The sequence below is a fragment of the Antennarius striatus genome, chromosome 16 (assembly GCF_040054535.1).
Source record: "Antennarius striatus isolate MH-2024 chromosome 16, ASM4005453v1, whole genome shotgun sequence".
NCBI classification, from domain to species: Eukaryota; Metazoa; Chordata; class Actinopteri; order Lophiiformes; family Antennariidae; genus Antennarius; species Antennarius striatus.
The window spans coordinates 10,483,257-10,495,531 of NC_090791.1; the positions used below are offsets into that span (position 1 = coordinate 10,483,257).

The window sequence follows — 12,275 nt, forward strand, 5'->3', positions numbered from 1 at the left end:
TCTGTGGGAGTTACTGCACTATAAAAACCACCGAGACCAATCAGATTTTAACGACAAAAATTAATGCAATTATCAAGAATTTGCTGCAGTGCAAATATAGCTTGTTAATGAAATCACTCTTCACATAAAATCTCAGAGACGTGCGAAGCATTATACATTGTAAATATTCAAGCCCCTAATTTCTGTCTGATCTTGATGTCTTTCAGATTTCGACTGGGTTACCATGACGAGCGAGGAGTGTCCTGTGCCACTGGGAAGCATTTCCACAGCAGGGCCAGGGCGGACTGAGGAATATGGTTCGCCGCATATTGATGAGATCATTGAGGAAGTGGGTCAAGGTGATGATGTCAGTATCGGCAGTGACCTGAGCACCCTTGTGGTGCCGTTCCCAGAGCTGGCACCTGTGGTCTTCTTCTGCCTGAAGCAGACCACCTTTCCTCGCAACTTGTGCATCCGTATGGTTTCCAGCCCATATCCTTTGATTCACAAGCAGGATAGACTCCCTTAACCTTTAAGATAACCTATACTTTACTTCACCTTTTCCCTCCTCTAATTTTCCATCTCAAAATACAAGTTCAATCTCAAGATGAAACCGTTCTGATGTGATGTACTTCACATAACTGTTTAACATCTGCACCATCATTTTACTCAACACCTTTCAGGCATCATTCAGTCTCTGTCATTTCTCCAGCCTGTTATCCATTCAGAGGCTTCTCTCTTGTTTTCAATCACCTGTTTTTTCCACAGTTTATCTTCCTTGAGGTGTCTTCTGTATTTTTTTCGAATTTGTATTCCGTTGATACACCCTCATCCATCCTGACTGCCCTCCTTCACTTCTTTATCTCTTGGATTTGCCCCTACAGTAAATCAGACCTCCAAGAATCATCCTAAAGTAAGTGTGTTTGACTTTTCCTTCCAACTACACCTGCAGTGATCAGCATCGTTCTGGTTGAACAGTGGAATTTGTGCATTTGCGTCTGCTTGTGATCAAGCTGCTGACTATGCTGACAGTGGCTGCAGAACAAAGGACGATCTTTTTAAGTTAGGGTAGACAAAACCACACTGGGCTGTTTGTATTTGTAAGTGTGTATGTGTGTGTGTGTGTGTGTGTGTGTGTGTGTGTGTGTGTGTGTGTGTGTGTGTGTGTGTCAGGAAAGGCCCAGTTTACTCCACTGACCTGAATCTTAGGCTCTAAGTCATGTAAAACATCTGATTGGTTAGTTGGTCATCGTCTTACACCAGGTATTAGCTTTGAAATCCTTGTTGCACATTTCTCTCTCACTGCTGTTCAGGTGCTGTTCAGGTTCTTTTATAGGTTTTACCCTCTTTTTTATTAACTTCTAATCAAAGAATGCTCTTCTTCTAAACAATGCCTTGAACGACTAATTTTTCTCAAGGACAAATACCCAGCCTGCATGTGCGATGTTAGTTGCCTTGATCCTTAAATAAAGGCCACCTGTTTAAGGCTTAATTATTTCATATAATCAATAATCTCACTAATAAATTCAGCACTGATATTCTTTTTTTACCAGGCCTCTTTCAGTTAATGATTCAGTTTCACAGAATCAGCAGCATGCACCTAATGCCTGTTGGGTCTGTTGGTTTTCTACACCTTTACTAAACCTTCTAGGAACTTACTTGCAGTGTAAAAGTTAAAATTGTAACAAAACTGATTTATCTTTCTAGTGATTTGAGACTGCTATTATTTTGAAATAAATTAAACATTCACATATTAACTTGGCTTTCAAATTGGCCTTTTTACTGAAAACATAAAAATATTGCTCATTACTTTGATAGTGATTGAAGATACATTTGACAGTATGTCTTTTAAACAAACCCATTGAAGAGAACTAAATGTTATGAATTGACAACATCAAAGTTTAAAATTTTAAGGAGCAGAACAAGATGGATTGCAGAGAAATATGAGAATAAAAAAGAAAAACGAATGATGGAAGTCACGTTGCGGCTGTGCTAAACGAATTGACTTTGAATGAAAACACAAAGACAGATTTTTTTTCTGACAGGAAGCTTGTGAAGCGAGGCACAAATCGATGAAATGCCTTGTAAATCAGGAGTTTGACTTTTTATTCAACTCAGTGCAAAAGAACTGTATTAGAGAGAAACAAACAGAGGGACCAGAAAATCTGGAAGATGGATGTAGAAAACAGCCAGTCAGACGGACAGTGGACAGTGAGATCTTTCTGTTTGCTTTTCAGACTCCATCTTCACTGTTTGAAGGAAGAGAGGTTGGGGTGGGGGGGTGCAGTGTTTGCTAATGGCTCAGCTCTGCTGCTCTCTCAAGGTCCCACTCCACAGGGTAAAAACATGCCCTGTGGAATACACAGTGAAAACACTCTGGATCCTATTTCACATCGCCTGAGCTTGGATCGCAAGTGGTTTGCGCGCGCGCGCGTGTGTGTGTGTGTGTGTGTGTGTGTGTGTGTGGTTGTGAATGAGAGAGAGAGAAGTGCTATGAGAAAAAATATCAAGTGACTGTGAGAGAAGAGAATAAAATTCTGTGTATGTGTGTGTATATGAGTGTGCGCACACGTGTGTGTTTGACAAAAGTACTGTAGATGTGTGTTTGGATGTGCCCCTCTGTGTGGGCTGGCAGGTATTGTATGCACAAGCCTTGTGTAAGACCAGCAACATGTGTGTGTGGGGGACTTGAACTGGTTTAGAGTTGTGGTATCTGATGTTTTGTGCACTGGAGCAACATACTGTGCCCATTTCAGTGTGTATTGATCGCAGCAGAGTAGTGTATATATATAGATATGTCAGAGTGCTTCTGTGTTGACGAAATGAATACAGCACATTTTTATTTAGTTTTGAGATGATAAAGTACGAGACCATTGCAACAAAATGACACTATAAGCCTTGATGTTCCACCACTGAATAGTGCTCATCTTGTGGTTGTTGTAGTATATACAGTTGTTCCAGAATTTTGTTGAAGGTTAATAATCCTATTCTGCCGGCAGTAGATGTGAGAGGCATTCAGTGACACACACACACACACACACACACACACACACACACACACACACACACACACACACACACACACACACACACACACACACACACACACACACACACACACACACACACACACACACACACACACACACACACACACACACACCAATCCACAGTGATGGTCGCCCACGCCTGCCTGCAGCAGAGCACCTGGAGCACCTGTCTATATTAGACCCTACACACTTGTTCTTTCTCTTATTGTTTTTGGTCTGCAAGGTACACTCTCATACTCTGTGGAGTCTATAAAATAGTTAACTCTCACTCTGTTTCACTCTCATTCTTCACAAATTCAGCACCTCATTCTTATTTATCATAATTAATTAGCTAATGCTTCACCTGGATTTTTTAATTTTTCAATTACATTATACACTATAATGAAGGATAAATGTACATTTCATTAATTTGCTCTTGCAATCATACACAACAAAGCTGATCATAGTTCTGTCTAGTCACATTATGTAAATTATATTTTTTTAAAAGAATTCAACCTGATAGTTTAAAAGAACGCTGTGCTAATACAACTACTAAACATAACATGTTTTTAGAATGGCCACTCAAAGAGCTTTAAAACACAATCCAGTCTTTACACTCAAGGCAAGTCATGGAGCTGCTTTGTATTTTTTAGCAGATTATCACAACCTGCTCTAATGTGTGTGTTTTTTGACACTGCACTGCCACAGCGTTTGATATGGACATATTTGTTTCAGTAAATAAGTGCAGTATGAATGAGTCTTTTACTGCTGAAAGTAATGTCACTAAAATTACCTGGATCAACTCCAATTGGACAGTTTCACCTCCCTGAGTAAAAATTTTCTGTCATTAACTAATAATATTCCTTCTCATGAAATCCCTAATATTGCCACTGGCAAAGACCTCCACTAATTAAATATATTTAATTAAATAAATAATAATCTTTTGTTTTGTGAGTGTGTCTACTGGGTATGCGTATTTTCACTCATGCTTGTGAGTGGCGTATCACTAATTGGAGATGTTTTCATGTTGGAGACAATGTATATTACAGAAAGCTGTGCTGCTCAGTAGCTGATATAAGGACAGTGGAAACACTGCGCATGCAAGCAGAGCACTGCAGAACATTGAATGTTGCTGTTGGCTGAATATGATGTCACTGTCACGGTTGAGGCACCTTTACATTGGTTACTGCCTGGTTAATGCCAAATTAAGAAATCAATTATTTGATGCACATCTTCAGGGTCCCTGCATTGTGCGAAATGTGATTGAATTCTGTCATTCTGTTTTTGAGGAGATATGCTCTCTGCCGTTAAACATGGAAGGTCATTCTTTACCCTTTAGGAATAAGCTGTATTTTCAGTGTGGAAATGCAGGGTAATTACTTGCAGTATACAGCATTTTAGAAAGGAAATGTGCTTGCATGTGTGAGTTGTTAGATGAGGAGCGCTGACTGATGTATGCCTCTGGGCGCCATCCTTTGTCTTTCCCCGTAATCATTACAGCCGCATGCGCTTCACTATATTTCCCAGCTCCTTCTCCCCTGTTACTTTTTTTCTGTCCTTGAAATTAGCTTGGTCTTGCCACTCTTACATGATATGACTTTCTCCCATCATCCTCCCCCTCTGTTGTCAGTTCTGCTCTCGGTTGCACCATTTTTGAAACTTTTCTCTCTCTTTTTTCCTACGTAGAGCTCGAGGCCAGCATGTAACCTTCTCTTCACATTATCTCACCTTTTCCTCTTCTCCCCCTGATTGGCTCTTGTGGTGTTCAGGCAGAGTGACCAGCCTCTGTGGCCCATGATCCTCTCTGGCCCTGACAGCTTGTTATCTCTATGGTGACGGATGACTGAGGCATTGCTGTGCCTTGCTCTTAACTACTGCCGGGGATAGAGCACACACCTGGGACACATCACCGACTCGCTTTCCATTTGCTCCTTCTTTCTGCGGTTCTTTCTTTATTTCTCACACTTAACTTTTGCTTGTCCTTTCATTTTCTATAGTTGGGAAACTTGCAGTGGAGGTGCATGGCAGCTTGATTTATTTTCTTTTGTAATGACATTTGCTGTGAGGTATGCGTCATGATGTTTACTGATTGGTTGTCGACTGACATTCTGTTACAGAAGATCAAAAGTCTGTCTTAAATTCAATGCGACACTCCTTTGTCTTTCCTCTTCTTGTTCCAGTCTATTTTCTGTCATCTCTCTTTTTTAATTTCATTATTACTCACAAATTAAATCACTCTTTTTGTGCATCACTTCCCCCCTCCTTAAGATGTTGTCTCTCCCCAAATTACCATTAATGCCTTCATCTTGTACGATAATACGAGTGTTACGCTTATTTTAATGAGCTGCTGCTTCAAATATGAACTGCTGTCCTTTTACCCCGGGGAAAATCTCCATTTTGAAAGAGGTACAAACATTAATTTTCATTTTCCGAACACCCGTTAAGGAAAAATAAAATATATTAAAGACTAATGTGAATATTTCCAAAATTAGTCCCATCGCTAATGTTAACACTAGTAATGATTCTAATGATTATCGTTCTCTAATCACCAGTTCTTGATCCTGCCTTCCTCCCCCATTCTCATCTTTGCCTCTCTTCTCCCTCAGGTCTAGTCTAAACTCCATTAGTGCTTATAGTATGAGAGAGGATGAGGAGATGAGAGGGGAACAGTTGAGAAAAGATGAAGGGCTTAAAGTGACTTTAATGACTGCTGTAGTACCGACCCTCAGTGCAAACACACTCTGTCTGACCTGTTTCCACATGCATTTCTTTCATAGTTAGCCTGCACTGAGAATGCGTTTTTATAACATGTTCACAGTTTGTAATTGATAAAAGAAAAATAGGGACTTTGAAATAAGTATTGCTACATTTTTGGTTCTTTATGCATCTCCATTTGTTTTAGTTTACTTGAATCCTATAGGACATCAGATTTGAACCATTTTCCATGAATCTTTCAATGACAATTATGAATCATCTCTTTTCATCGGGCAAGTTGAGGGAAGTTTTCCGACCCATCCTTCATCAAGTTTTCATACCATGAACGATATCATGTGAATTTCCAAAAAAACATCCATTTCGTCTTGGGCAAATTAGAAACCACTGTCTGCTTAGGGTCTCTTTAGTTTAATCAGAAATAAAATTTAGGAAAGTGTTGATCTGTGGTTTAAACACTGCTTACCCCTTGAGATCTTAACATTCAGTCTAAGCGGTCCAGGACGGATCTTATTTCTCATGAGTGATATTCTTACTGCTCTCGTTGCAACAAATCACAGTGTTTGATGGTTTATATGTGTTAAATACCTTTGACATCATTTGTCTGCTAAATGTCCACGCATTATGTACACACAGACAAACAGGTTTCAGTGCTACAATGTTCCTCCTCTATTGAATTATGGCTAGACATTATGGACAGTTCTGGAATTGCACCCGTAATGAGGTTATTGGTTAGCACAATGTCACATTTTGGAGGAGAGTCACATTCACATGTCTGATGGACATTATCCACCTACTGCTGGCACCATGCTTTGCCTTATACCTTTCTGTGTCCCGCGTCACCTAAGCCTATTTGTCTGAATTCAGTCACAGTGGGGCAGATTGCTTTTGGATAAACCGCACAGATAAATGTCAGAGATAAACACACACACAAAGGAGTGTACACACACACACACACACACACACACACACACACACACACACACACACACACACACACACACACACACACACACACACACACACACACACACACACACTATACAGGCTTCCCCTTACATAAAAACAACCTTTCATCTCTCTTTTTTGTTTTCTGCCTGTCATCATTACATTCCTCCTGCTTTATTTTTTAACTCATAAAAGAATCATATCTTCCTTTTAATGTCGGCTCAACTCAGATGTATTGCTTTACACAAACTGGGGCTCTTGAAAGAATTTAATAAGTCATTTAATGGCTCCATCATCACTAACTGCAGGGTACATTTTATCCAAGTGAGTGCTTTGTAGTTTGCTATTTCTCATCTATTATCCACAAGTGCTATGTAAATTGTATGAGTCATTCAGCAGTGCAGTGAGTTGTTCTTTGTCTCTGACCTCCCCCAAAAAATCCCCTGAACAGATTTGAGATTTTCAAATATAGCTTCCCTCAAAAAAATATGGATGCATAAGTAGATCACAATAATGAGCCTGAAATGAAGCGATCATGATTGACCAGCTGCTTGAATAACTTACTGCAGGGACAGGCCTGTTCCTAGTAGAGAATTGGACATTTATGTGACGGCAAAACAATGTTTAAGTCGTCGTTCACCAATGGGAGCTGACGTTTCACTGCTTTAGCTGCTCCCTTTGAACAGTTGTCTTGATGAAGCATCTCCAGCGGGACTGGACTTGGAATTTGACGTTGTGTAATTGGGTTTAATTAAAATCAGCCATCCTGATACTGGATTTCATGCATATCAAGCATCAACACCATTTAATTTACGTTAATATACAGTTATGTCATGGCTATTTGTGGTGCAGTAGTGCAGTGCTCCAGCCCCTCAGCACTCAGTGAGCTGCAGACTGCGCCCCCCCCCTCCACTCATTCAGTAACTGCAATAGCTGTTTATTTAGAAGGGCTGCATATGAAAATAGAGAGCAGCTGTGACCATTTTGTTACATTCGCTACGTCGTAGAAATAATAAGTTGACGTAGATAGTGGGGGAATTTCATTAGATACCATGTCAGAGATGAGGGATATTACTTTTATTTATAGGAGTCAGAATCATAAAAGACTTAAAATGAAAGTGAAGGATAACACTTGTCCTCCTCCCCACTGCAACAATTTGGTTCTCATTCATTCATGAAGACGAGACGCTACTTATCGAAAAATGGATTTATGCTGGAGTCTATCCCAAGCTGACTTGGGATAGACTCCAGAGGCGAGAGGCAGGGTACACCCTGGACAAGCCACCAGTTTATGGCAGCACCACGCAGAAAGACAGCCGCCCACTCATGCTTACACACAGACACAGGGAGAACAAGCCAACTTTGCACAGAAAGGCCTCAGGTGGAATCAAACCAAGGACTTTCTTGCTATGAGTCAAGAAAGTTATCCTGTATATGAGTTTCTTGTTATCCTATATATGATTTAACCTTCAAATTATTAACATCTCTATATCAATAGTCACCATCTACCCGAGCAGGCTACATTTTTAAGGATTTTTCCATGTTCTACCCTTCACAGTGTTGACTCAGTGTTTAAGGTTCCTGTCACAATTTCAATTCATAATGCTTAATGTTGCAGACCGTAAAGGGCAGAGGAAGTTGGGGGTATGTAGGGTGTAAGCCAAGGACGACCCAAGCTGAACCAAACACGCACAAAATATTTTTTAAAATTTAGATGTCTGTGTTGCTCCTAATCTCCCATAATACTACTTGCACTACTCTGAAAATTATTGACAGTTAATCCAAACTTTTTCTTTGGATGTGATGCTGACATTTATTAATTGGAAATAAATTGGTGACAGGCCAACTCTTAGCCTGGGGTTAAAGATAAAAATATGAAATAGATGCTGCAACTCGTATTTGCCGTCCTTTGCTCCCTCAGAACAGAAGGGCAACGCTGTACGGCATCATCCTTGAAAATGGGGATTGGAACAAAAGCAACAAAATCTTACATATTATTAGTGTGAATATGAATTTTGCAGTTATTACTAGAGGCAGCAGTAAAAACAGCCACAGATAAGAAAAGCAATAATTATTCTACTCCAAATATTCTTGTCTTGTCGAGAGCTAAACTGCCAGCAGACAGAATTACTAATAAATCAAATGTGACAGCTCACAGTCTGTTCTTTGTAGAATACATTTTGCCTTTTCAGAATACATTCAGCCAAGTTTTGCATGTGGCCAGAGCAATAAAAGCAATGAATAACATACTCTAAAATGTGCAAAAACATATTGGTCTGTATAAAGTATTCCTGTAAATACAAATGTTTTTAATTGCAAACATGGGTAGAATGATTCTTAATTAAGATGTCAAAGATTTGTGGAAGGAAAGCAAAGACCTCAAACTACACAAACCATGACATTCAAACCAGTTACACTCATTTTAAAAGTGTCTGAGTAACTTCAATTGACTGTACTTTACATTATGTGACGTTAAACTTGTGCTGAAACCTCTGCCAGGCTGTGGAGGTATGTGAGCAGGGTTGAATTCCTAAGTTTTTAAAAAGGCGAGAAAACAGCTTGTATGACTTGGCAAGTGTTTTCAGTGCAATTTTCCAGGTTTTTTTTTTTCTTTAATGTGAGGACAGTGTTCAGTTTGATTGATCATTAGTATATACTTGAGCAGGAACCATTTACCCACTTGTCTTGCAGGCTTCAAGGTCTGCCCTTCAGTAATGATTGCTTATGAGCACATTAGCAGAAAAAAAAGACTCATTACAATATCAAGGACACCAGTCGATTGCATGACCTTTGAGCTGCTTGTCTGTATTTGGGTCCTAGCTATATGAGGCCTTTTTTTTAGCACTCTGCTAACGTCAAACAAGTCTTTTCCTGGTAAAGAGGTAGTCATGGAGTCCTGGCAGGGTCGAAGTTTCACAGAGATAAAGTCGTGTACCTCTTCCTATGTCATCTGTGATGCCGCCCTCATAACACTCAGTAGAAAATGAATGATGGAACAGAATGTGACACCGCAGTGGTTGTGATGGAAGATTGCCATTCAATGCCTGTCTCATGAAGAGAGTAGGAGGCTTATGACCAAGCCGGTGTTCACCTGGGAGACATCAAATCCCATTTCACATGGGTGACATGTGGTGAAATTTAATTTCATCAGGGCACTTTGATTGTTTTAACACTACCTATTTTATGGGAAAATGTCTTAGATGAACATTAAGGTGAACGAAAAGCCTATTGTCTATTATGACACACTAAAGAAGTTCATTGTCAATTTCTGTTGATGTTCAACTTAATCCCTTTTCATTTTATTTCAGCCAGAAACAAGTAAATGTATGCAATATAAATGTTTTGCTCATTTCAGAATTTCTCATGCACGCTACCTCTACAAGTTGTCAGAAGTCTAAATGAACAGTGGGGATGAGTAGACATTTACAGCAAACATGTGATACTGAAAATGAAGAATATAACTGTAAAATGGGCTGAATTAAAAAATGAGACGGTGAGATAGAAGGAACTGATGGATAAAAAAAGAGTAATTATTGTGCAGATACACATCAAAAAAGTTACATGTTAAAGCAAAGACGCGACGAAGGACAAACTTGTAATGTCTCTCTGAGAGATAAAAGAGTTAAAAAAAAAAGAATAAACCAAAAGAGAAGGACGATAGCCCTTGGAGAGTCAGAGACAGAGAGAGAGAGGAGAGGATGTGTGAGACTACTGGTTGGTATTTTTCTTGAAAAGACGGTGCGTGAGGCGGAGATGGTTCGAGCGAGGACGAGAGAAGACAGAAGATTGTTACCACAGTGGCAGAGTGAACTTTTGCCCAGTGCCTGTCAGCACAGAGGACGACAGAGGACGGATGGTGTGTGTGTCCATGTGTCATGTGTGTATACATTATACAGTATATACGGTGTGTGTGTGTGTGTGTGTGTGTGTGTGTGTGTGCGTGCGTGCGTGCGTGCGTGTGTGTGTGGGTGTGTGTGTTCTTGCCTCCTCTCGACAGTGAGGAGGAGCATGGAGTCTCTAATTGCTCTGGTGAATGCAACGTCAGACCTCTTCCACAGTGAAGGGGGGAGAGACGGGGAGTGGGAGGAGAATGTGGAGTTACACTGAGATCAGGTTAAAAAAATACAAAAGGTCTTGGTCACAGGAAGAGAGACTAAATGAAGTGTCAATAAACAGCTTGCAGAAATCTTTGACAAATAGTAGAGATCACATACAAACCAGGCCGAATGCCAAAGAAGCAGTATGACTCTGAGAATGAAACGCAGTAATATTTTATGACTTTGTGAATATATTAATAAGAGCTGAGACTGAAATAGGGTAACAAATGTGTCATTTGCACTTGCAGTATTGAAATGCTGGTGAAAAATAACTGGGAAGTGCATTTCAGTAACATTTACCAATGCCTGCTCAACTAAACAGATCTTGCAAGAATATTCAATTTTTTTTTCCATTAAAGTCATTAGATGTGTGTTTCAAGGATTTTGTGAAGTATGTCACATTTCGTAAAATGAATATTTCTTCATTTCACCCTTGCATAATTTACTGACCTTATGTAAATGCATGGACTTGGATTGAAGGTGATATACACAAATCACACATTTGCAAAGTAGGTCCTGGTTATTTCCTTGACTTCTGTCCAGTAACCTTTACTGCCTCTCTCCTCATTTATTCACTTACTGCTACGTCAGCTCTCAACAGTGGTGGAAGCTGGACAAAGAAAATGTTGATAGAGGAAGTGTCAAAAGAGAGAAAAAAGACCACCAGGGATCTGATGGAACAGGCTTGATCTGTCACAGTCTCACATGTACACATGTACACACACACACACACACACACACACGCACACATGCACACACAGGATGGTCTCTGTGTCGCTTATAAAGCTACAGCTAACATCTCATAAATCAGATGTACAGCTCCCCTAGTTAACTTGTTCAAGGAATTAGTAAATTAAATCTTTGATTTCAAAGCCATTCATTATCACAATAGCTGAGATCCTGTGAAAATGGAAATACGGAAACGTAATACTTTGTGAACGTATATTGTGTGTGTGTGTGTGTGTGTGTGTGTGTGTGTGTGTGTGTGTGTGTGTGTGTGTGTGTGTGTGTGTGTGTGTGTGTGTGTGTGTGTGTGTGTTTACTGTTGTGTACATGGCATCTGTCGGGGAGGAAGCTAAATCCTTTCCTCCGGCCAATGATAAAAGCTCAGTGTGTGTGTGTGTGTGTGTGTGTGTGTGTGTGTGTGTGTGTGTGTGTGTGTGTGTGTGCGCGTGCGTGCTGCATGCGTAACCGCTCACATGTCTGAACATTCGTTGACTGCTGGCAAATGAGCCTTGGGGCTTAGGTCAATAAAGACCAGCTTTCAACTTATTACGCACACACAGACTTCCCAAGTAGCTGAGTTGGTAGGTTCTGATAAAACTCTACAGGCTGTCATGTCACTGAATCAGTTCTTGAGTCACTGCAACAAGCTCATCTCACACAGGGACCACAAGACACAAGGAGGGGAGGGGAAGGGGAGGAAAAGAGTGAATAAAATGTCCTGCATCTGCATTTTGTTCTGGAAACACTTCAGTATCTCATGACTTCTAATCCCCTCTGTTGATCA

General features: G+C 40.2%; 1 protein-coding gene across 1 annotated transcript in view; it reads left to right on the forward strand.

The window, feature by feature from the left end:
- The first annotated feature begins 223 nt into the window (after positions 1-223).
- Positions 224-12,275, forward strand: part of LOC137609164 (voltage-dependent T-type calcium channel subunit alpha-1I-like) — a 109,133-nt gene continuing 97,081 nt past the window's right edge. Inside the window, exon 1 of the mRNA XM_068335985.1 lies at positions 224-471. Coding sequence (XP_068192086.1) covers positions 224-471 — 248 coding nt within the window. The remainder of the gene's footprint in view (positions 472-12,275) is intronic.